The sequence below is a fragment of the Dermacentor albipictus genome, chromosome 2, assembly GCF_038994185.2.
Source record: "Dermacentor albipictus isolate Rhodes 1998 colony chromosome 2, USDA_Dalb.pri_finalv2, whole genome shotgun sequence".
Lineage (NCBI taxonomy): Eukaryota > Metazoa > Arthropoda > Arachnida > Ixodida > Ixodidae > Dermacentor > Dermacentor albipictus.
In genome coordinates this window covers 141886149-141912822 of record NC_091822.1, presented here as the reverse complement: position 1 = coordinate 141912822, position 26674 = coordinate 141886149, and the positions used below count along the sequence as shown (strand labels likewise).

General features: G+C 49.3%; 1 protein-coding gene across 3 annotated transcripts in view; it reads right to left on the bottom strand.

Annotated features, from left to right (window-relative positions):
- The window catches only part of LOC139056122 (mucin-2-like), a 268904-nt gene extending 249108 nt beyond the window's left edge, over positions 1–19796 (bottom strand). For all 3 annotated transcript variants that reach the window (XM_070534016.1, XM_070534017.1, XM_070534018.1), the window contains exon 1: positions 18902–19796. In XM_070534016.1, coding sequence (XP_070390117.1) covers positions 18902–18968 — 67 coding nt within the window. In that variant the 5' untranslated portion in view covers positions 18969–19796. The remainder of the gene's footprint in view (positions 1–18901) is intronic.
- Between the last annotated feature and the right edge of the window lie 6878 nt (positions 19797–26674).

Sequence of the window (26674 nt, the reverse complement as noted above, 5' to 3'; positions counted from 1 at the left end):
CCGCCGTACAAGCACGCGCACAAGCTGAAGCCGTCCGGGCCAGAGCAGAGTTTGGTCGCAGAGAGGCCGCGATGCGTATTGAAAGGGCAAGGATTGAGGCTGAATTGGATATTTTGCAGCATGAAAAAGAAGCGGCAGCTGCAAACGCACAGGCGAATGCGCTCGAGGCAGCCGTGGAGCAGGATGGCGGGGAGCGCATGCGCACGCTCCCTCCTGTGGACCGAACGCTGCAGACTAGGAGTTATATCGATGAGCAGCAAGCCCTACGCAACTCTGCGCTCGTGTTTACTGAGGAGGCCGTTACCAACTCAAGCGACGACGTGAACAATGCTCGCACGTCGCCGAGGGCCAACACAGCTGCGAATAATTCGATGTGTCTGCGAGCTGATGAACGTCCACCTGACTACGATGCTGCCCCTAACAACCCAAGTTGTAAGCATGCTGGAGCTACGAGTCGTCTTATGAACTTACGAGTTGGTCCGCAGCCGCTTGTGCACGCCCCGACACACAACAGTTCAAGCTCAGAGCTAGCCGATGTCCTCAAATTCCTGTGCCGCAAAGACCTTGTTTCAAGCGGTCTTATCAAGTTTGATGATCGACCTGAGAACTTTCGCGCTTGGAAATCATCGTTTAAAGGTGTCGTCAGAGATCTAGGTCTTTCGGCCCAGGAAGAGCTGGACCTTCTCATCAAATGGCTCGGCCCTGAATCGTCAAATCAGGCTCGGAGATTGAAATCGGTGCACGTGGATGACTTTTCAACGGGCTTGAACGTTGTGTGGAAACGGCTCGACGACGTCTTCGGGCGCCCTGAGGCAATTGAGGATGCACTACTGAAGCGGCTGGAAGACTTCCCGAAGATAGCTTACCGGGAAAATACCAGACTCCAGGAACTTGGCGACCTCCTGCTAGAACTCGAGGCTGCGAAAACTGACCCGTATCTCGCCGGTCTTGGCTATTTGGATACCGCAAGAGGGGTCAACAAAATTGTTTCGAAGTTGCCATCAGGACTTCAAGAAAATTGGATGTCGGCGGGGTCGAAATACAAAAAAGATCATGACACTGCATTTCCACCCTTTTCTTTCTTTTGCAAATTTGTTAGAGATCAAGCCAGCATGAGGAACGACCCGAGTTTCATCTTGCATCCACAAAATGCCTCGTCTGAATTCAATCAAAGGAAGGAAGACAATGGTACCAAGACCACGCGGCAAAGATCGTCTGTGTCAGCAAGGAAAACAGAAGTGGATCCTGCTTCTGCCAAAATTAATCGAGATGCCACTGCTAACGAACAGCAACCGGAATCGAAGGACTTTAAAAGGTGGTGTCCATATCACAAGAAACCTCACCCTTTGGAAAGGTGTCGCGCCTTCCGTGAGAAAACTTTGGAAGAGCGGCAATCTTTCATAAAGAAGCAAGGGATCTGCCTACGATGCTGCTCATCCAAGAACCACATGCAGTGGCAATGTCAGGCAGTCGTGATATGCCTCATATGCGACAGCGCCGACCACGCCACAGCGCTTCACCCAGCACCGCCAACCTCAGAGCCGTCAAGGGCTAGTGGGTCTGATGACAGTACCACAGATGACTCAGAAAGAAGAGTCACATCTAGGCGTACCGAAGTGGCAAACGCTGGCAGCAGCACAATGTCGTGTGCTAAAATCTGCCTCGTAGAGGTGACCCATGAGACTCAGCCTGAGAAAATAGTCAGAGCGTACGCGATTCTTGACGACCAGAGTAATCGCTCGTTGGTTAGGCCAGAACTCCTCAACGATTTCGGAGTGAAGGGGACGCCTACGCAATACACGCTCCGCACTTGCTCCGGCAGTACTGAAGTGGTTGGAAGAGTCGCTCATGGTTTTTTCGTGCAGAGCATGTCAGGCGAAGTCAAGTTTCCTCTTCCACCTCTCCTCGAGTGCAAGGCAATTCCAGAAAACAGAGAGGAAATTCCGACACCTGACGCTGCAAGGCACTACCCGCACTTGAAGTCAGTAGCAAATCACATTCCTCCTCTTGAGAAGGCTGGAATACTGCTCCTCCTTGGCCGGGACATCCTAAGAGCTCACAAGGTTCGTCAGACAATCAACGGACCCCACGACGCGCCGTATGCTCAGAAGCTCGACCTCGGATGGGTCATTGTCGGTGACGTTTGCGTTGGTCGAACGCGGAAAACGGGCAGCGTCAACGTGTTCAAGACCCATGTGCTGGACAGTGGGCGACCATCCCTTTTTGAGCCATGCCCAAGACATTTCTTTGTTAGGGAGGCGCCAATTCACTACTCTGCGGATAAGGTCTCAAAAGATTTACGATTGGCAGCAACATTGGATGACAACCTGGCCCCGAATCTTTTCGAGACAACAGAACTTGACAACCAGCGTGCTCTCTCCATGGAAGACAAGACATTCCTCAAGATAATGAATGGTGAATTCACCCAAGACAAATTAAATAATTGGGTCGCCCCTCTCCCCTTTCGCACACCGAGAAGTCGGCTTCCGAACAACAGAGAACAAGCTCTGTCTCGTCTGCTCTCGCTACGGCGTACCCTGCGAAAAAATCCTGAAACAAGGGAACGTTTCGTGAACTTCATGAACGAGCTCTTCATCAAGGGTCATGCGGAGGAAGCTCCACCACTTCACGTGGACGAAGAATGTTGGTATCTGCCCATATTCGGCGTTCACCACCCCCAGAAGCCTGATCAAATCCGAGTCGTGTTTGACTCCAGCGCTCAGTATGAAGGGGTATCTCTGAACAACGTTCTCCTGACCGGCCCTGACCTGACGAATAACCTTGTGGGGATTTTGATACGCTTCCGGCAAGAACCAGTTGCGGTTACAGCGGACGTCCAGCAAATGTTCTACAGTTTCATGGTTCGCGAGGACCATCAGAACTACCTGAGGTTCCTCTGGTTTAAGGGCAACGATATCTCCAGAGAAATCATAGAGTGCCGAATGAAGGTTCACGTTTTCGGCAACAGCCCATCGCCAGCTGTTTCAACGTATGGCCTTCGACGGACTGCCCAACAAGCTGCCCCACGATTTGGTGAAGATGCCAGGAAGTTCGTTGAAAGAGATTTCTACGTCGATGATGGGCTTAAGTCTCTTCCGAGCGAAGAAGATGCCATTAGTCTGCTGCAAAGAACGCAGAAAATGCTTGCAACAGCTAACATAAGGCTGCACAAGATAGCTTCGAATAGGCAGAATGTGCTGAATGCATTTCCTCGAGAGGACCACGCCCAGGGACTGAAGAACCTCGACTTCGGCACAGACGCGTCGCTTACGCAAAGAAGTCTCGGTCTACTGTGGGACATACGCGACGACAGCTTCGTCTTCAGGGCTCCTCGTCAGGACAGGCCATATACGCGGCGAGGAGTGCTGTCGACCGTCAACAGCCTTTACGATCCACTAGGGTTTGTGGCTCCAATAACGGTTCAAGGCAAGTACCTTCTCCGTGACCTCGTGACGAAGGGTTATGACTGGGACACACCGCTTTCGGACGAGAAAAAGCAGAGATGGGACGAGTGGAAGAACTCTCTCCAGACACTACAGCACCTTCACGTGCGAAGAACGTATGCGCCAGTCTCGACGCTTGAAGCCGAAAGCAGGGACATTCATGTATTTTCAGACGCGTCCACAAGGGCCGTCGCAGCTGTGGCATACCTACGCGTGACTGACAAGCAAGGAAATAGACACGTCGGATTTGTGATGGGAAAGGCCAAGCTTGCTCCACAACCAGAACACACCATCCCCAGGCTTGAGTTGTGTGCAGCAGTGCTTGCTGTAGAGATGACCGATTCTATACTACGAGAATTGGACTTCCAGCCGAACTCGGTCACGTTCTACACGGATAGCAAAGTGGTCTTGGGTTACATATACAACGAAACAAGAAGGTTCTACGTGTATGTGGCCAACAGGGTGCAGCGGATACGTAGCAGCACGCAACCTGAACAATGGAAATACGTTCACACAGACGAAAATCCAGCAGACCACGCCACTAGAACGATTCCAGCAGCACAGCTTAAAAGCACGAACTGGTTGTCCGGACCTGATTTTCTCTCACGACGAGAAGAGGAAGCACGGTCGTCGAGCTTCATCCTCTTAAATCCTGATGAAGACAAAGAAATACGCCCTGAAGTCTGCACTCTGGCGACGGAGGTGAACAGACGACAGCGACTCGGAGCTGAACGCTTTCATAGACTCTCGAACTGGAAATCTCTCACTCGTGCTGTAGCAAGTCTGATCCAGGTTGCCCATCGCGCAAAGAACGCATCACAAGGAGAGGTAGCTCCCGTTGAGGCGCTCTCCAAAGCCAGGCTCGTCATCATTCGCGCAGTACAGCAGGACGCATTTTATGAAGAGATATGCTGTATCCAGAGAGGAGAGCAGGTTCACAAGACAAGCTCGCTTCGAAGGCTTGACCCATTCTTAGACGCCAACGGCTTGATCCGCGTCGGCGGCCGCTTGAACAGAAGCGACCTTCCAGACGATGAGAAACACCCTCTCTTATTGCCGGGTCGGTACCATGTGGCGAAGCTTCTCGTGCGCCACCACCATGAATGCGTGCAACACCAGGGCCGACACTTCACAGAAGGAGCCGTACGAGCTGCTGGATATTGGATCGTCGGAGGTAAAAGGTGCATCTCATCCGTGCTGCAAGCATGCATTTCATGCAAGAAGCTGCGAGGGCGCTTTCACGACCAGAAGATGGCTGACCTTCCGGCAGACCGAATCAGCACAGATCCTCCTTTCACGAATGTTGGAATCGATGTTTTCGGTCCCTGGATGATTGTCTCTCGCCGAACGAGAGGTGGTGTTGCAAACAGCAAGCGCTGGGCAGTCATGTTCACCTGCTTAAGCATTCGCGCAGTGCACATTGAGCTGATCGAATCAATGGATACGTCGAGTTTCATTAATGCCTTCCGAAGGTTCCTAGCAGTGCGAGGGCCCGTCAAGCTAATACGCTCTGACTGCGGGACCAATTTTATCGGAGCTTGCAGAGAACTTGGAATCAGCGCTGAGGGCATTCATCGCTCACAAATAGGCAAGTTCCTCAGCGGAAACGGCTGCAAATGGATATTCAATCCACCGCACGCGTCCCATATGGGCGGTGCGTGGGAGCGGATGATAGGCATTGCACGTCGCATTCTTGACTCAATGCTCATGCAGTCACGTCATCAACGACTCACGCATGACATTCTTGCAACCTTTTTGGCAGAAGTTGCGGCCATCATTAATGCCAGGCCCATAACTCCTACTTCGTCTGACCCCGAAGATCCCACAATCCTAACTCCGGCGACACTCTTAACCCAAAAACACGGAAGCGCATCTGTAAGAACTGGGCAGTTAGATACAAGCAACCTCTACAAACGGCATTGGCGTCTCGTGCAAAACCTGGCTGACGAGTTCTGGAAGCGCTGGCGCACAACGTATGTCACTACTTTGCAACAACGCCGAAAATGGCAAGCAACAAAACCCGACCTCAAAGAAGGCGACGTCGTTCTACTCAGGGATAAAGAAGCAACCCGCAACGACTGGCCCGTCGGAGTGATTACACGAAGCCTGCCCAGCACAGATGGAAGGGTGCGCAAGGTCGAGCTGAAAACAGCCAAAGACGGGGTTGTGAAAACATTCTTCCGGCCAACAACAGAAGTTGTGCGTTTGCTGTGACCGTGATATAGTGGTGGCGTCTTAACAACGGAAGACACCAGACGGGGAGTGTTCTGTGCGCGTCGCGAATGTACGGCCAGACTTTTCTTTCAAGAGGGAAGCGGGCCTCCCTTACTTTTATGGCTTTCTCTTTCACTGGCCCCCCGCGGACTCCAAGCTGTGCGCGAGAGAAAGGACCCCGCTCCCTCCGTTCGGTTCCTGAAAGAAACCCAGTGACGACGCTTCGGGGTGGTCGGCTGTTTCCCGTGCCCGGGGGCGTCGACGGGGATGGAAACCACAGTTGGAAAGGCGCGGGACGGGCAGACTCGCCCCACCAGCCCTAGAGACCGGACCACTTTTTTACGGGGCTAAAACTGAACGTTTTTGTGTATTTTTAACTTGCTTTTTTGACCTTCTCAGTGTAATTAAAGTTTGTTTTAAATGTTCAACTGCGTTCGACCCGTTATCTAGCTGGACAGCGGACGCTTTGATCCCGTCAAGTGCGATCCGCGAGGCCAGCATAACGACGTTCGGTAATCCGGAGTGCTTATATTCGGGAAAAAAAAATTGGGGGGGGGGGCACAAATGCGCTTTTAAACACATATATTATCGGGTCAATGGTAACGTCAAAGGGCTGCGACGTTGGGGTAATTGGTGTTGCATCTTGTAGTGGAAGCAGCGCGAGAAACAAAGGCTGACACGCACACAACACGAGCATTGTCAATGCTAAAGCGGCTGATGAAGGTGAATCATACTTTCGCCACTTCCTGCGATAAGGTAACTTGCCACTTTATGGGTTTCAGTATGCGTGGTCAACCAAAGGTAGCCGCCGCCAGCGGACGACGGCGCTTCGTGAATGCTTTCTTCTTAAATGTGCAGCTCTATTAACTCGACTCCACTGGTTAGGAATGGTCCGTTCGTTCGGACTTACCCTGCTTTTAATTTCTTTGGTTGCATTACCTGCGTTGGTTACATAATGAAAAAAACAACGTCCCAGTTATTCTGTCTTGAATTCTGTTTTCCGTATTCTCGCCCCTTTCTCCGAAATGGATTCCCTTAAGACTAGAGAGAGAGAGAGAGAGAGAGAGAGAGAGAAATGAGATGCGGAAGGCAGAGAGGTTAACCGGAAGATATGTATCCAGTTTGGTATACCTCGCTCTGGGGAAGGATTAAGGGGAGACTAAACATGCACCACCTACCATCCGCCATATTTGGCCTATCATTTAAACCTCTGATACAGTTCCATTTATACAGAGAGAGAAAGAGGGAGAGAATAAAAAGAAATAGAAAGAGGATACAGTGATCAAAAGAGAGAAACAAGCGAGAGGAGGAACGCTAGATGCTGGTTTACAATGAATAAATGATTACGCTGACCTATCAGTGTGTAATGCATGTATGTATGCCTGTATATATGCATGCATGCGCCCTGTCTGGAATCGATCCGGACATGGCATCTATTTCGCAGACCCTTTCGGACATGTTAACACGAGGTAGGTAGGCTCAGCGGTCGCAGTTTAATATAACAATGATGAATATTATTTCTACTGGCATCCCCTTGGAAACGAGGTGGCGACAAATATTCGGCGAGCCGGCTTGAGATAATCAGTTTATATTGCATCTATTGAAGTCTAGCGTTTTGCCTATCTCCTCCTTGGTCTTTCTTCTATTCTTTAATGTCGCTGCCTCCGCCAATATTGTTAACTTCTCTTGCGTATCTCGGCCACTGACAACTTGATGCTTCCATCGACTTCCAATCCCCGTCTCTCTGGAAAGTGGACGTCCCCTACGGTTCTTGCTGGGCGAATATCTTGGCGTTACATTACAAGGGTGACAGCATGGGCTAGTTTGTATTCAGTAGTCTAATGTGCTGAGCCGTAACCGGACTTTACTGCATCATATGCATGCCTCGCCCTGTAGCAAAAATTTTCTCTGGTATGGTTCTCGTCCTCAGGCAGCCGGGCTCGGGCCTCAAATAGCAAAGCAGTGTCCTCTGCGTTATCGAACGGATTTTTCTCTCCAGATTCCTTGCTTGCCGTTTCTTTTTTTACATCTCCATGGACTTTTCTCTTTTGTTGTTATTTCCATCCTTTGCATCCAAATTACCTCCTACAACCGCACTTCCTCGGCAGAAGAGGGGGGAGGGAACGGGGTGTGGCTTCCAACTATAATTCGACTGGTCGCTGCCGTCTAATCACTTGGCGCAGCACGTTTGCGATGCGAGGTTAAAGCCCGTTCCGGTGCTCGCGCGCATTTTGCACTTGCGAGACGCATCCAGGTGTATCCCTTATTTTTCGAACAATGCCCTCGTCGCGAGCCTGAGCCGCTCGGGTTGAACGACAGATAACGCCGAAGAAAACGAAGGTGTGGAAAAAAAAAGAAGGGGGGGGGGGGGGAGTACGCTCGGGCCCCACACTGCGTGGCGTGCGTGAAGAGTTGAATAACAGATAAACCAGGAGAAAGAGAAAGGCGTCGTTTTGAGAACGTCGGAGAAGGAGATACATCGTGCGAGGATCTCTTAATGCCCGTTTTGTGTGAGTTCGTGCGAAAAGATCGTAACCGAAAGTCCGAGACAAAAAAAGAAAGAAACCCGAGAGTGTTGCGAACCAGTGAGAACAAGAGGCGATTTATTAAGTGCGCCGTGTGCGCAAAACGACCATAAAAACTCGCGTTAGATCCTTCAGCGAACGTAGCTGCACTGCTTCTCCCTCGTATGTATACGCCTGCGTCTCCGTGCAGTAGACGATGCTATCTCAAGGCAGGCCAGGCGAAGCGCCGCGAGATATTTATCACATCCGAGAGGTGGCGATATAACGTCTGCGCGTTAATACACGTGACGCCTCCTCCTCGTCCTCCCCCTTGGCGACTGCATAACTCATCCGGAAACGAGTTCTTCACGACGCGCCCGTGAGCAGCCGACGCTACAGGGAGAAAGACCAGTGCCTGCTCGGTGGATGCTGCGCGTCTTCGCTATAGCTCTAATGCGCTGGCGCGACAGTCAAGAAGAATGTTTCTTTTCCGCCGCATTTTACCCGTCCAGAAACAGTAGATCGACCTGAAAGCGAGGTAGCAGCCGCTAGGAAAAAAAAAAAGAAAGAAAGCGTGAAAGAAAGAAGGAAAGAAACGGGAAAGAAGGTCGAAAGAAACGGGACGAGAGACAAGAGAGACGTCGGGTGCGCGCGTAATATTCTGGCCGGCGCGGCGTCGCATACTGGTTACAGTATACGCATAACGTCCCCGCGCTTCCCTTGCGCCTAATACGCATACACACACACACACATATATACATATTACACACACACGCGCGCGCGCGCGCGAGCGGGCGTATAGGCGCCACGTCGTCTTTAATTTGGGCCCGGTTCCTACAGAAACGACCCGTGCTGCTGGAGCAATTTTCTCCTTCGTCGGCTACACACTTTGCTCCTGGTGGCGACTACGGCCTGCCCCGGAGAAAGAACAAATAAATAACGCGAGAGAAGGAGAGAGAGAGAGATAGAAGAGAGGTAGAACAAAGAGAAATGCAAAAGTCGGAACAGATAAGCCTCATTTCTTATCCCCGATACTTTATCTGCTTCCTATTATCCTCCTCCTGCTGCTATTCGTTCTTCTTCTTCGTTTATTTCCTATCCTTATTTGCTTCTTCGTTGATCATTGTTCTCCCTGTGACCATCATTGTTATTTTCCGGCAGCTTTCTGTCGGTGCACTTCTTTACTTCAGCGCGAGCTGTACGTTATATCCGTGACGTGCGCGCGTCTATGCGGGATGTCCATGTACCAGCGCCTTACTTATCTGCGTTTACCGAGCGTGCCTAGATGCGCGCGCACACCTCGCGCGCACGGCACCGGAAAGATTCCTAATTGCGATCGCCCCCGGAAGGGGGACAGGTTTCGTGAAGAGAGAGACGAAGAACAAAGGAGGCGAGCCTGGTATAGTGCTTTCTTGGCTTGGCCGCGAGAAAGGGCGACTGCATAGTTGGCAACATGCACGCGAGTTTGCGACGCACGCTGGAAAGGACAACGACAACGGCGTATACAATGCACGGCGGCGCAAACATTCCGCGCGATTAAAAGCGTGCAGTGCTGCTGACGCCCGAGCCTCAGCACGACGTGAAAGAGGCTTTCGAGTATCGACTACACGAAGCGTGTCACGTGCCGACGCATTCGCGCAGTCCGGCGTATATAGGCGCGTCTTTAGATGCGTGAGCACCAATATCTGTATAAAAACACGGGCACGCGTGAATTCTGCGAGGCTATCGGTCAAAGAGCGGATTTTCGAGATACACGATTCGGCCACGCCGTGACTGTATACGCTCATCACGCTGCGTATACGCGTCGCGCGACGCCGTACGCCGAAAATACGACGCAGGTGCGCTTCCATGTGGTTGAGCTGCGTTAGCCTGATCGATTTTCATTGCTTTATCATCGCGGTGTAGACGCGTGTAGCAGGGAATAGCGGTGCTTGATGCAACTACGTCTTGCGATGTTGTATTTGTACAGAAAGTATTGTAGTAGCCTCGGACGTCGGCAAGCACGCAGAGGTGGCCCGAAAGCTCTCAGAAGTCGCGAACGGTTGCTCTGTCGCGCAAATATTCATGGCAGAAATTTTCGCAGCGATACGATAGTAAAGGTGCTGGGGGATCTCGGACTCGCAAAGGAGTTCACGAACGAAAAAAAAAGACGGTTTAACATTAACTTAGTATCCTCATAAAAGACGATTGAGCTGTCGAAGCAGCTCTCAACGGGTGCAGACCACTGCATGTCCGAACGGAAAACGCGCCAGTCTGAGTTACCGCATAAACCAACAGTACAAAAAATAAAAGTAAAATAGAATAATGGCTATATAAACGACGCGCCCAGCAGGTGTTCGGATGTGCTTGGCAAGGCCAATTCGTTGCGGAAAAGAATTAATACATTGTAAGTCCGTGGGATATATCTACACGCACATTCTGCGAACTGCTGTAGTAGCGTACGGCTTCTACTACTTTACAGTGTGTCCAAGGCAATTTTGCGATTAGCACGCGATGCAGACAGTCAGTGAATTTGAGCACTTTGCACAATTTCTCTATGGCTATACACTATAGACAGTGCGTAACCACCTAGAGCCTTCCTGCAGACTAGCAGTAGCTTATGCAAGAAAGATCGGCTCCAGCTTCCCCTAACGTTGCACTCATTTAACTAGCGTATATGGCATGAAGCCGCGCAGGAGACGACACACTTCAGGAAGCACGCTGCCTGCAGTCCACAGCTGTATTCCTATGTTTCTTGGCTTTTTTTTATGCGAAGCATATTACGAGAGCTCAACCCAGCTCCTCAGGCGCGGCGGTGTCGCCTTGAAACCACGTGACACCGTGACGTCACGACAGAGGAGAAGTGGCTTTGGCTCAACTCTTGCAAGATGGGCTGGGTGGGAATCGAACCAGGGTCTCCGGAGTGTGAGACGGAGACGCTACCACTGAGCCACGACTACGATGCTTCAAAGCTGTACAAAAGCGCCTCTAGTGAATGCGGTGTTGCCTTAGAAACGAGCTGTTTCTAAGGCTCAGGCGTGCGTCGCTTGCTCAGGCACACATTTCGTTGCCGCGCCGAACGCTGCGTTGCTCGACGCTCACCGCGTCCAATGCGGGGCGTCCAAGGCGAAGCAGAGTAACGCATGAGTTGTTTCTTCGTCTAGCCGAACCAAATATAGCCAAGCAACAGCAGTTCACCAAGCTAAACAGTGGTTCAACAACTAAAATAAAGGCTAGTATGCTTCGCATCCTGGGCTTAACCTTACCTAAGCCACAGCCATTTTTTTTTTCTTCCTCGTCTTCCCTATTAGGCGGCTCCCTTTGCCGGAGCCTGGCACGATACCCCGGTGTCCCCCGCATGAAGGGCGTCATCCGACCGTGAACTCGATTGCGCAGCTAGCGCTTGTGTACGGCGTCTCGCATCGGCGTTATGCGCGTCTGCGGGCGCCTTAGCGCCGAAGGGCGTTTGTGCGGTTATTATACGTTCTATCGCAGCGTATTAACTGTTGTGTTTACGCGCGCCACCGCGGTGGTCCGCACTTGTCAGCGAGCACGGGGCTGCGTCGAGATTGATTGAAGAGGGAAACGCGCGGCGATTCCGACGGCGTTCACGGCGTGTGTTTGTGCGGCATGCGATAAGGATGACGTGGTTGTACGTACACGGCGATGAATAATGACGCGTGTTTACCGACGTTGTTTGGTTACGTCACCGTGCAAAGATTATCCCTTCTATTTCTGCTGCCTATAGTTAATGAGCTGCTCCTTTAGTACCGCGAAGTTGAGAAACTCTCCAAAAACCCGCCTTTCCCTTACCTCACCCTTTTGTTTTAAACAGTTAAGGTGCCAAGATATCTCCCATGCTTTGTCGCCTGCATGGTTGAGAGCTTACGGTGTGCGGAACGCGTAAAGGTTTCGCAAGGTCGGCCTGATAAGAGTAGCGAGTTTATTTCTTGTAGATAGTGAATTGCGCGCTATTATATACCGGTGTGTCTCTTGAACGTGTGTTTTATAAAATATTGGAGCACGTTATTATTTAGCATATAGGGGGCAAGTAACCTTGGAAACGTGACCTAACGTAACCTTCGACGAAGTTTTAATTGTCCGTCTATGGCTTGGAGTAGCATTTTCACATGCCTACTCTTTCCCTATCGGAATGGCCAACAGCCCACTATGTGACTTCTGCGGGTGCAACGAAACGATCGAGCATCTTCTTTGTCAGTACTCTCGTTTTAACCCGCAAAGAGCAGTCCTCTCAGCCACCTTAGACAAACTGGACAAGCGTCCAATGACAGAAAACAAGATCCTTGGAACCTGGCCTACACGAACATCAGCGCGATCCGCTATGAAGGCGCTGCTGCGATACTTGAAAGACACGGGACTTTCTGACAAATTGTGACTGTACACTGTGCGACGTAGGACTGTACGGTGACACTGCGTAAGGCTAGGAACGCCTTTGCGGGCTGCGTGACAGTGCCCACAGAAATAGTTCGTGTGTACGTGCGTGTGTGTGTTTAGGGTTTTTTTCCTTTTTTCTTATCCTTCTTTCTTTCTCACCTATTGCATCCCCTTGCACCTCCCCCAGTGCAGGGTAGCCAACCGGATATAATCTCTGGTTAACCTCCCTGTCTTTCCTTTGCCTTTCTCTCTCTCTTTCCGATTCGGGGCCGTTGCCGGAGGTTATGTTCGTAAGCGTACTTGCAAAGAATACTAGCAGACACTAGGGTAGATGTGCCGAGGTTATGCTTTGCAAATATAAAGATCATATGCAGTGGCCTTTTGGTGACATACATATCGTTCGGAGTGATCTGTGCATGTTTGAACGCGATGCTTGGCATAGTGATGAAGGAGACGCTTGCGCGTGTGGCCGGTCAGCTGTCTTATCTTGCTCTGCCTTCCTTTGTAAATGTTCTGTCAGGATATTATAGACTGTATGTGGAAAAAACAAGGCCAGTAACAATTATATTTTTCTTGGGACTGTCCTATCCACGGAGCGCCTTAACGTGAAGTGAAGTGAAGTAAAGTACTAGGAGGCGCGTGCTTGCAACCCTCTCGAACTGATCACCCAGCTAAGTCTGTCTATCTAGACTATTGAACTTGTTGTCAGAAACACTGTGCTCATATTAGTCGACGGAAATCGTAAGTTCTTAGGCTCACGGTTTAAGTTGATATACTATACTTTACAGCAAAGTGCATTTAGGCTTTTCTGTGGAGCCTAAAGATACAATATTGTGAAGCGAACTAAGATTGCCAACAGTGGGGCTTTCGAGAAAAGCGCTTGTCGCTTTTAGACGTTTTCTTAGAAAACGCCAGTGCCTAAGATATATATAAATATTTAGCGTCCACTCAACTATACACGTATGATGCAAGTCCATGCATGTAAGTTGGTCAAACGTTTGTGTAGTACGTTATGTATGGGTGCACTTTAGGCGCTCTCGTCTATGAAATTGTACTTCTTTATTTGTGAAACTGAACTTCTTTATGCGTTCTTGGACAATATACGAATCACATGTGTTTACATATACAACTGTATACATGTTCATCTTCTGTGTGTCCCTGTAATCATGTACAAAACTTGGTGATATTGCTGACTGACTGTTGTTGTGATACTATTGTCCCGCATCATGTCACAAATATTCTGTCTTTTTTTTTCTTTGCCTAGTGACGAAGAGTAGCCGGTGCCACCGAAAGGGGGCCAATCTTTCCTATTACATCACGTCGAAAAAGGAAGAAAAAAACTTCTCGTCCTGTCAAACAGCGCGATATTGGATGCAGCGTATCGACGGCTGTCAAAGCTCTTTGGAGCTTAGAGCTGTTAATAGAGTAGCTGTAGCGAATCGACAACAAAAATTGAAGTTTAAAAGCCAATCCCCAAACAGCAAGATAGCATCGCCGACTTACTCGAAACAGCGTATACGTAACAGTAACTTTTTCTGTGTGTCCGCAATTTAGCGTCTTTGCGATGGCAGGGTCTATCGAGCGAATCGTAAACCGTGTGCAGAGGCGCTCGGACTGTTGATGCTCCCTGATTCAAATCCAGGCCCTGAGTTTCACTGAAATCATAAAAGAGAGAGAGAGAGAGTACCTATGGCCTCAAAGTTAATACGTTGCCCGGGATATAAAACCGATCGTTCGCGGCTAAAAAGTTCTGTCGTCGCGCCGTGTTAGCCCGACGTAATCCTTCTCGCCGGTGAAATCCCCTTTACGCTCGCTATCCGGAACAGCCAACTTTGGAAACCTCGTTTCACGAACCTGCTTTTCAGCCCGGTAAACTGCCCGTCCCTCCCTTCGTTCGGAGCGATTGATCCGCATCGGGCTCTGTGTGCGCTGCGCTCCGGACAGAAACAGCAAGCCGAACAAACGAGCAAACAAACATAAGGTTCGGGCTCGTCCAGGCAAGGGAACAATTAGTGGAGAACACTCCATGGGCCGTGCACGAGCTTGCGTTGCGTAACAAGCAACGAAATTAAAACGAATGGAGTCCCAGTGGCTGCAGATAGATAGAGAGAGGGGGGGGGGGAGCAGGGATGGCTCAGCAAGCGTCGTAGAGACGGCCGTCGTTTATTCTCGGGGGCAATGGATAACAACGCCGCCTTTAATGGGTTCTCTGCGCAGGCCTTCTCTGCTGCATGCATGCATGGGGCTTGTGTGTGGGATACTTCGGGAGAGGACGCGCTGTCGGGTGAATAGGTCGCCCCTCGGTTGCTTCACGGCGAAAGACGAATGAAGAGGAGGAAGGGGAGGGGCGGACGACAGAAAGGGGAGGCAGACAGATTACGGAGACGAAGACATTACGGCGAGGGGTAAACTCTCGGGCGCATAATCGGCTATTGCACCACGCGTTCACGTCTGACGCGCTCGCGCGCCTTTTGTCCGCTCCTGCGGATGTCGGCACGCTGATTCTTCGCTATCGAAATCGGCGTAAAAGTGAACGAACGAAGGAAGTACCGCAGAAGCGGCTTGGCGCAACCATTTCTTATTACCGTATAGATGACGAGCTATGGCTTTAAGTAGGGGTAATCTTCGCGCAAGGACCCTGTGCGTGGTCGATGAAAAGGTGAGCGTTAAAGTGTCCGACAACGAGCGATCGCTTGAAGCGTCAACAGAACGCTAACGTGCACGGCGCCGTGTTTGAGGTCCCGCGTGACCGCGTGTTGAATAGACGAGTGTCGCGTCGTGAAGTCATCGTGGTTTGGTCTGCGACAGAGCTCGGGGCGTGCTTGCCACACGTTTAGTCTTAAGACGGGTCAGACTGGGGTCGACGCAATGCACTGGACTGTTCCGTCATAGCTGGCGTGACGCGCCGAGCGTCCCGTGAACGCAACTCGTGTCGATTTTTTTGTTTCGCCGCGTGCACATTCGTTAAACTGTTTAAACTGTATGCACGAGGCTCGCATATACAGAAGGAAGGTCGACGGTACGCATGCGCAGAACATTATGTCCGTGCGTACCGTGCACCAGTTGTTTTTATTACACAAGCCCTGAGTGTCTGTGTATACTGAACTCAGCTCTTGTCGCTTATTACGCGCAGCAACGCATTCTCCGGAAAACATTCCCTATCTGCGGTAAAAGCTGAGATGACCTTCCAGATGACGTCAGTCGTCGACATGGTAAGATGCTTAAGTATCAAGGGCACGCTTCTATCAACGGCTGCGAACTCCTGCTACATTAGCTGAATGAACCATGCGCGGACAAACAATAGTATCAATGCGTTCAAGTTTTCCAAATGTCATTGAAACGCTGGAAGAAGTTCGCAAGAAGACAATATCTCCGGTCTCTGTTTTCTTTTATCGGAGCGCTGTATATGCGGGAAGGGGCTGACAATGGAAAACGAAAATATGCAAGCGCGCACCACAACTCAATTCGAGTTTCGCTTACGAGTGACCTAACATAAAAAAGAAACAGTAATACATAAATTGAGAGCCTCTCGACTTGTTCTTTATTGTGGAATCGTTTGGCCGGATTTCAATACGTTCGTTCCTCCTTATCACATGTACTCGTGTAGAGAATGCATTCTTAGAATGCGCTTGCAAATGCTCTTCCCACTGCAACGTGATATTTCTGGTTCGTTCAGCATGATGATGAAAGTGAAAAGCCGTTCTCAATCTTTGTGCGTAGATTAAGTATACGTATGTCTCGATAGCACCGTGGATGTGTTACGCTTCTGACTCTATATTTCTGCAACCTACGTTAAAAAAAAAACAATTCTGTTGTTCGTGTAGCGCAACGCATTCATACCCCGTTTCGAAGATGTTTCTCCTCGTCAGACCTCAAAAAAAAAAAAAAAGAACGAAAGAAAGGCCATCACATATGATTTGCTTTCCTGAAGAGCAACTAAGGGAGCTTTCATGTTCCAGAGAAAGAGGTGAAGGCTTTTCAAAAGATTCCTGCACTGATTAAAAAAAGTTTTTCCTGCCATCGCTACAAAAGTAGGGTTATTACAAGCTTCCATCTGGCGATGTTAGTAACCTGAACAATGTCGCGTTTTTTTTTCCTTTTCTTTTGTCAAACTTGTAACTTGTAAAACGTGGTCTTCATGTAACCTCCATCTCCTTTTTATATGCCCCTATATAGCGCCGTAATTAGAGAACGCACGTTGATTCGTTGTCAAAGCCCTTTTCTCTCTCTCTCTCTCTGTTCAGATTGTTTCTCACATTATCATTCAGCTGCTTGGTTAAACTGGACGATAGCGAAGAGCGACGCAATGTCATCAGTGTTTCTTTTTCCCGTTCGTTTTTCATTAGCCTGAAGTGGATTTTCACTTTCGCGCAAGCAGGGAAACAGAAAAAAAAAACGAGCAATGTGCTTGGCGCCGCAAGTCATTGCGAATTGAGAATGCTTTCGAGGAACTTGAGCGAGAACTTCAGCGCATACGCTGTATAGCTATAGCATATGTCGTTTGGTTCTACGTTAAGGTAAGGAAAGAGACTCGGTTTAACTCGGGGGCAAACCTCAGCAGATGCGCGGGGTTTTAGCACGGGCGCGGTGTTGCTTGCACACACACACACACGTACACACACACACAATAAAAAGAAAAACAATTATTTTTAAATGATATGAATGATAAAGAAGGAGCTCAGTCTGTTGAATGCAGGCCTGGAAACTTTCGCCTGATCCTAAACGAGGAACGAAAAAAAAAATTTGTTCTTATCATGCCCACTATTTCCTCAACGAGCAAAACAGCATATGAAATAAACGAACAAACAAAGGAGCAAACAGCATATGAAATAAACTATGAAGGCAGCCGGTCGCCCGTGTTGACTGACAAAAACATTTTCCGCGCTAATTCGTGCGGAACAAAAGCTAAATTGAGGACAAGTGACCGAAATAGTACAGCAGCGCTAGACACAGTGGCATTATTTCCAGCCTCGAGCTCGGTTTTTTTTTTTCCTGAAGCTTGCAGAAGAGCAGCGTGCGCCTGCAAGCCCGAGTGCGCGTGACCCACACTGCACGGATTCCGAACGTCCGTGAGCCGGCGTGTCAACGGCCGCGCGTGCAGGGAGTTTTGAAAGCGGAAACAAAGCGTGTTTTCAGTTTCTAATTGCGCGAAGCCGTGAAAACGGGCCGCTCCGAGGCTGCTTGCCACTGTTTTACCCCAGTTCGCGTTCTTCCTTCAGTCGAGAGTCCTATAGGCCGGCATGATCTCACGGTTATATTTCAATGCTATTCCATCTTCTTTTTTTTTTTTGGGGGGGGGGGGGGGCTACGTCAGCGGTCTGAGCGTTGCAGCGCCACGTCATCACCGCGATCGCCTGGCCGTGAACGGCAGATGAGAAAGAAATAGCATCGAGGCACAAGGAGTCCTTACTTTATACCAACCCCGGCGTAGGTTTACTGCGTGTGGTAGCACAGTACCCAAAGACTCTACGTCTTTGGCACCGAAATGACTTATGCCGCATTCGGCATCCGGCTAGCTTACCCTCCTTTTTTTTACTCAAAAATTAATTTGAAGCTATTGCTTTTATTTAACAAAAGAAAAGAAAAAAAAAAGAGCGGCCCTACTGCACCTATGCAAGCAACAGTTTATCACAGTCACCGGTTCAATAGAACGTCCGAGACATAATGGAAACACCCGCACTTCTTAATCTTCTATGAGAGCGTGAAAGATGTTTCGACATATAAAGTTGCCATCTGCACATCAGAACCAAATAAAATTTTATGCAACGTTTCATATCTTTATTGAAGGAATGGTCATACTCGTTTTACACGAAGCCGTAACTGCCCATTTAGCGGCAGCGTATACAAACATAATTACATGTACCATAGATCTTGATGCCGCCCCATACGAACAGCGTGAATACACGTAGCGCGAATAACTGCTCACGGGCCTCAACTTTCCCATTAAGGGGAGTTCGCGAAAGTGGCTTCACACCGAACGATTCGACGATTCGCTGGGAAATCGTGCTTCGGTAGCCACAGTGGAGAAAATCGGCGGATATCGACAGTGTGGAAGTAATCGCAATGAAGGAGTATTCGTATGTGAAGAAACTGCCACTCATTCATTTTATAAGTAGCTCAATTGCTTTTTTTTTTTGTAGCTTTACCCATTTTGCCAACGTGTACCTTTGTAGCCCCACGTAATCCAATGCTACTGCATTGCACTCGACAAATTTACCTAATATGCATTAGGCGTCATCATCACCATGTTTAACCAAAGTAGTAAGGGTCGTAGATAATGCAAGTCATCGCACGTTGCTTGTATTCGGGACAAACTAAAAGGAGCGGCGCGACAGTCGAAAAATAAAGAGCTGAAAGCGGGCTTACCTGCAATGCAGCGTCCCGTGAAAGTCCATAAGAGTAGGACGGCCGCCACTTTTAACTTTGGCGTCATGGTGACTGGTTGATTTTGGCCGAAACAGTCAACTCCAGGTTCGTGATGTATCTCTCGCTGAAACAACTCGAGCTATCCCAGGGCTTTTAGATGTTCAGCGGGGCCGTTGTCCCGCTGTGTCGATCCGTGTCGGACGTCCCGCAGAGAGCGACGCCGATAACGAACAAGTAGAGGTTCCGTTTCCTCGCCACACAAATTTCGGCACGGAGAAGTTATCGTACGAAGCAGCGAAGTCGGCTTCGTTCTTGACACTTCAAAAGGCACGCAAGCTTTCTGAATGGAAAGGATTCAACTTTCGTTTCCGTAGCGGTCTCGGTTGAAGCAGAGTTTTGTTGTCCAGTTGCAAGTGCCGGCTTTTGCTCAGCTATCACACTGCAATGTATCGTCACGTCTCTGCAAAGCACAGGCAAGAAGTCAGCGTACTTGCCTTACTGACTACTCGGCGAGCGGCGATTCCAAAAAATTCGCACGAAGTTCGTACTCGCTGAAGTACCGACCCTCCAGAAACGCCGTGGACCAGCTTGTGTTGTCGAGTTCCGTGGACCAACGTGTTGTCGAGCGAATCACACTGCCTAACCGAACTGCGGGAGGACCGGTGTCGCCGCTCTTATTCGCAGCACGAGAAGTGTCACGACCCACCGGGCGACCCGCTGAAGGTGCGTAGCGCGCACGCCGCCAACGGTGCGAACCACAGGGGGAGTGACGGTCCAAAACAACGCGCGCCGCACGCCGAAGAGGTGCGCGGAGCGGAGAGGAGAAGGAGCGATGCGTACCCGACTTCAGCGCGGAGCACTTTGAGAGCAGCACCGGCAGCACCACGATGTCGCCGACGCCGGCTGCATCCCGCGGCGGCGCCTCCCGGGCGGACAATAAAAATTGGGGGGTGGGAAGCGAAAGTCAGAGGAGGAAGCGGGAGGAAGGCGAAGAGTGGGCCCCGGAGCAACGCCGCGCGCGCGTCCGCTCCCCCTCTTTCTCGACTTCCTCCTCTTCTTCAGGTGGGAAGAAGGAAGAGGGCGGCGGAGTGGTGCTGCGCGTGGCACTGCCGTCGTCAGCTGCTACAGCCGCCGCACGAGCGAGCGGACCGGCGCCTCCGCCTCGGGAGGATCCTGGCGAGCACACGCTGCGGCCGGCTCACCGCCCCGCGGTGAGCGCTCCCGGTCCGAGGAGGAGGAGGGAAGGTGCTGCTTCTGAACCCGCTCTCTTTAGAGGGCTTTCCTCCTCCTCTTCTTCCTCTCGGACGATGCTTGCGCGGCTCCGCTCCCCCCACCTCCGTGCTCTGACCGCTGGCTTCAATGCGAGAGGAAGGGAGCAGTACTGGAGAGGACGAGGGAAGATGCTCCGTGACGTCATGACAGAGGGAGAACGATAGGAAGACTACCGTGACGTTGCAGCCGGAGCGAGCAGAGAGCGCCATCCAGGCGACGGGTGGCGAAACCTGCGCGCGTGGTTGGGCACACGGGGAGGAAGTTTGCCCTTCCTCGCGTCCGAAAAGTGAAAGAGGAAAAAAAGAAAAAGAAATGTCTTGGGCAGAAGAGTTCGCGGGACATCCTTGTCACCGTCTTCGTGGTAGGAAGGAAGCTGGCAGAGTAGGCTATGAATATAACACGACTTTAATTGCAGAAACTTGCGGTATGCCGTCGAGGATAAAGTTAGTTGGCTTCTCCGCTAAACACTGCTCGTTCTCTCTCAGTCTTGGTTACTTCCTTTTCTGCGAAACGGTCGGCAGTTAAACTGTGAGCGCTTAAAGGACGTGGCCAGGGAAGAAACGCACTGGTAAACGTTAAAGCGCTCTAGCAAGTATAATTTTATGAAGACAGCTGTGTCGTGTTAAATTCTACGTGCGTATCCTTCTGCGTTATGCAAAAATTATATTTATTTCGCTTTGTAGCGGGACCGAATTCGCAAAGGCGTTCGTGCATAGCAGCCAACACCCCTAAAGCCGTCATCTGATTTTACGAAAAACTTGAGTAAGAACATTTCGTGAATACGGTTCCAGGTGCCATGCTGACTCACTAATTATGTCCTTGTATTATGCTTATTGCCTCGGTTACCTCCCTCGTGCATTTGTCCTTTTGGAAGCTGACCACAGTGCGCTCTGAAAAGCCGTGTACATCCTTAGTCGCGAGATAGCGAATAGGGCTAAATGATCGGTTAAATCTACATTTCAGGCTTAGTGTTTGTCGGTACTCTTCAATGCTTGAGGACTACTGACCTAGGTTTAGAAAGCGAGTGCTGTGATGGCGGCGTTGGAGTGCTATTCCATTGCCGGGAGAAAAAGTGACGATGAGAGGATGACCGGGCAATATACCTTAAGGAGGAGGGTGTCGAATATTCACGACGTTATGTTGCACTGACTATTTGCGCCAGAGCACTCGAACGGGAAAGTGACATAGCTTTGTTAAGCGCGTTACAGCTGCGACGTCGACTATTTCTACAAAAGTTGCAAGCTTGAGTAAGCACCTTGCCATGCATCGGTAGGCATGTCGTAAAAAGACGTCTGAAAATATGCATGCTTGACAGTATTCTGTGTTTAAGAAGCCTTGTATGTTTGAAGACGTTTTCAAACAAAGCGCTAATACCTGCGCAGGCTGCTTCTGGTTCTTTTTGCTGTTATTTATTTGATTAACTGGTCAGCAGTCGAGATGAGCGAGATACACTTTGAGTATTGGCGGAAAAAAGAAAAGCAGGGCAGAGATTGATAGTTATCGACACAGGGCGGCAACTGTATGACATGATGATAAACGTTTTAACGAAGAGGGGTGAGATCAAAGAGAGACAGACAAAATTCTATACTACAAAATTTGTATTAAAGCCTGATTAGCTCAAGCAGGCTAGGCGACTAATTGTCGCCACCTGGTTTCAAAGAAGATGGTATTAGAAATAATCATCATCATCGTCAACTACTGTACAAGAAGTTCGGCAGCGTGTTACACTCCTGTAACACGTGAAGGCTAAAGCTTGCAGCACACTTGGTAACGCATTAACTTGCACGATTTGAGGGGTCAGGCTGCTTAGAAGACATAAAGAACCGCAGTGTGAAGTGCAGGTGTGGCCCTTTAGGTCGACCTCCTCAGCAACACTTGCGAGCACTTAATGCACTACGTATAGGTGCAGTAGCTTGTCGCCAGTAAGTGTTACGATCTGTAACACGACCCGGACTCAATAAAAGACACATATGTCTGTTGTACCTCATGACTGTTGATTTGTCAAAGTCCATTTTTAGCGTCGTCCGGGGATAAGAGATCCTCTGACCACGCGCCGTCACTGGGGCTCCGCGGTGGCTTCTTGTCGTTCAGAGACATAATCATGGCCTTATGGTCTGTAAAGTAGCGGGACATGTACTGCCACTCTGACGGCATCGTGGTTGTGGAACACCAAGTCTATGCACGTTCCCCTGTTTGTAGCGACAGTCGTCTTGGGAGTGACCGAGTACAATCCTAGCTCTCGCTCCGCTTCGGTTAGAAACGTCGCGTTAGTGTGAGCGTTCTGGTTGAAATCACCAACTAGGAGCATGGGTTGTCGTCTAAGCGTAAGCGGAAAGTTGCATGTCAGGAAGCGACTTGCTTTTGCTTTTGAGACGTTCGGAACGCCGATTCTTTTATTTCCCGACTAGATGCCGCGTTTCTGTACGTTGTATGCGCGATTCGAGTATACGTATGCACTGTGCGCTTCACTTTGCTGAGGGCCTGTAGCTTCTGCATTACGAGAGGGATGGACCTTGCGTGTTTTGCTTACTTAGTGGGTATGAGCCACTGCTGATGCTGATAGTCTTTGTACCATTGAAGGAGATAACGTGTTTTTTGGGTATGAGGGCTTTTTATGAGGGCTTTTTGGGTATGAGGGTACTTAAGGCTTTCGCCTTAGTACCGTTTGGCTTATAGGCGACAATCTGAGATTTTACCTTCCTACAACCTTCTCTTTCTGCGTATAATGGCGAACAATGCGAGAAAATCTGTAGCATTTATAATTTAGGAGGTTGCGAAGCTCTTATTTCTACTTCATTTAATTAGAGAAGAATCACATATGCGAACCGGAAACGAGCAACAACGTATTTACGTTATCGGATAACGAAAGTATGCGGCATAGCGCGTGTGAAAGACTAAACACCGAGCACAGACGCTGCTTTCGTGTAGAGTGGCTTCATTGCACCAGGCTATGTCGCGCTTCACGCGGCTGTCTGGGCTCAAGCGTGCGATGGGCCTTGTTTCTTAACGTTCGTGAAGATGTACCGGCCAGAATTTAACCTTTTCTCTGCTTCAATGTTAAACTTGCATGAAGGCCCCAGTCGAGTTACTCAGGTCCTCCGTATCTTCGCGGCTGACTCTCAAGATTGCAACAGGGAACGCAGCGCTGTAGGCTCAAAGGACTGCAGACGCACAGTGCGCGTTAGAATATAAAGAAAGGAAATCCCTAAGTATAAAAGTTCTCCGCAGGTTGTCCACGGTGAACAATGCATAATATTCTAGAATAAGGCCATTAGGCCTACGACGACAGTAGAGCATCTGTCAGGGTCAACGACGACCCGCGGCAAAGAATACACGTGCCTGAGCGCTTTTCAAGGTTTGGGGGACGTCGCCACCCTGTGCATAGCGCCATAGTGCGTCTGCTACTGTCTCTGGTTCTGCCAACCAGACAGTGCGTTGACCTGAGGTCATATTGAGCCGAGTGTAAACCAGATGGCCCTAATCTGCTCAAAATCATCTTCAAGCAAGAGTTTACTGGAGCGCATTATGTGGATCTTTAAGGAGTAAGTAAGAAAGTCGTTAGGCAGAGAGAGCGAGAAAAAAATAAGGAACACCCGGTGAAGAATGCGGTAGCTAAAAAAGAAGCACGTATTCGATGACCCTTTAATAACACAGGCGTTCCCACCACCACCCTTTTTTTTTTTCTTCCTTAACCTGAGTGCACGATCCTGTGGTCTGTCGTAAATCGTTTGCGTAATAGCCGCTGGCTCTGATGCCACTGGGGAAGGGTAGATTGCGTGGCGGAGGTATGCAGATGGCCATGTGCATACCGTGGCTCGTTCGCCAGTCTCGAGAAAAAGGCGCTTTGCCTTTGTTATTTACTCCTCTCGAGAAGAAACGATTTGTCCCGCCGCTTATGGCGACTGTGCCCCTCCGTTCCGCCATATAAGGAAGATGTCTATTTACGTTATATTGCATTGTTACAGCGCAGCTTTCCTTAATGCGCACGTACTTAGCTGTTTAACGCCGCTTGCGCGAGGTTGTTCAGTGCTTCCTCGTTCTGGGAGGCTCAGAGTTCCACGCGGGCATTGTTTATTTCTTCTTGCCCCCTTCTTTTTTTAATCTTTTTGAGGTATCTCTTTGAGGTAATTATTCTCGTCATTTTCACTGACGCAGAATTAAACGTTCCGGAAGGTTCTCAGCTTAGACAAGCACTTAAGGAAACGCTTGCTGTGAGGTTGTCTTACAGTGGAGCCTCCCGCTTCGTGGCCGGCTTAGCCAATAATTACCGCAATGACAGCAACATCGGGATAGCACACGTTGCGGTATCATTTTCGTAACAGCGTCAGCGGCAAAGCCCTGTCAAGTCATGTAGGCCCATCGTCGTGTATAGGCATATATCTATAGCTTGACTTTAGCAGTCCATGCGCAAAAGTCCTGCGAACGTTGGACACCCACTCATCACCCATGAAAGTTACAAGAGCCTTTCTGGAGAATTAGACGCCCTTTCTTTACTGGAGACGCGATGTGCCTTACCCAGCACACGTGTCTCGTCAGAACTTTTGCGTCTTTCTTCTATTTCGCTCCACCTCCACCTCGCCACATATACAGTATAGAGTAGAGAATAGGGTCAAGTATAGTTAATGCGCCTTACTTTCCTGTGTCTACCTCTCGAGTGCTGTAGTTGCGGCAAATTACTAGCCGATGAAAGGAAAGTTGAGATTCTGGGCTCTTATTTGCAACATTTCAGCTGAATAAGAAAGATCCCTCTTTAGCTGCCGTTTGGTTGTTGGTCACTAATGATTGAGGTCGGCATGAAATGAGACTATTGCAGCTGCAATGGCAAATCGTGAATGACGCTTGCTCGAAAGTAGTTTAATAGGTACATGCCCTGATACCTAACGTCGATCGGTATATGAATCAGGGTATGAATTAGCTCTGATTGGTGTCAGCTTACTTACTTTACCGAAATATTCCCATTGATCTGGTTAACCTCCCTGCCTTTCCTTTTCGTTCTCTCTCTCTCTCTCCCATTGATACGTGATGTGACATTCTTGCCGTATAATTTTGTCACGTGAAATATTTGCGACATCAGAACGATTTCACCCGTACACGCGCGCGCACACACACGCACGCAAAGTGGTGTCATCCTTGAGACCTCATATGGTGACTTCAAAGCTCAGCAAATGGCTCAATGGCTTGGTAATGTTGAAAACGACATTGTGTGTATATGCAATGTATACAGGGTGTCCCACCTAACTTTAGCCAGAGTTTTGCCGATGTGCTCTAAGGCGACACTACCAAAGGCAGATTGATTACTATTGTATGAAGTAAGTCGCACTATTTTTTGTATTCTGCTTAATTGCATAATTAGTAAACATAAATTAACCAACTTCTGAAGCAATGAAGTTGGGCAGAAAAATCCAATTAGACAGTTCTAGAGCGGTTTGCAAAACGTCTGATTAATCAGCTTCTAACTTTCTATCTCTTAAACATTATTTGCTCAGCGGCTATGATGATGGGCTGCTGAGCACGAGGTCGCGGGATTGAATCCCGGCCATGGCGGCCGCATTTCGATGGGGGCGGAGGGAAATAGATAAGGAGAAGGCAGGGAGGTTAACCAGAATAACGCATGATGTTGAAAGAGTGAAAGAAAAATAACACTGGCTCCGCAATTATGAATGAATGTTTGTGCTAAGCAACTCCAATGTCATGCGTTTATCCACGTGACCTACCAACGCGAATCATACCAACCACAACAGATTGCTTACAGAGGCCGATTAGCCTCCGCTAGAACGCTACTGTGCACGGTCTAGCAGTTGTCATTTAATTTCTCTGTCAGGGGCAAAACTTTCCTACCATCAAGCGATTCGTCTGCTGGTGGTCATACAAACCGTCGAAGTCAATATCACCCAGCAATTTCGAGGCTGTGACTCCGATCTCTCATAACGTTGCTGTGTCCACTCATAAGCCGGCCTCACCTTCATGAAAACGTCTACTTAGTTCCAGGTCGGTGATATCTATTTATTGTATCAGGCCATAAAATTGGATAATACTGTTCTTCACACTCTGCTTGATGGCCCTCGCAAAGTAAAAGCTTAGTGAAAATGGTTCAAATTGTTCAGCGGACGCTCGACTGTCTCGCGTCTTTTGATGGCAATCTTCGCCGCACTGCTCTAGCATGTCCTGATGTTTGGCTTTCTTGCTTAACATACACGCTACAGCGGGAGCCGATGTCGCAGATATTGGGGCAGATACTGAGGGATATGGCGCGACCTCTGTGCTTCTATTCTTTTGTGATTGAAATTGAACTTGGAAAGTATAGTTACATGAAAAAAAAAAGGAATTCACTACGTTTGGGGATTTCAAGCGCCAGTGGAACATTTATTGATAACACGTTAAACCGTCTCGTAAACTTAGAAGACTAATTTTTTTCGAGCAACATTTTAGGCTGAGGGGGGAGGGGGGAAGCGGTTACATATTAGCGTCACTTGGAAGGTTGTATTCTTGGTTTGAAGACAA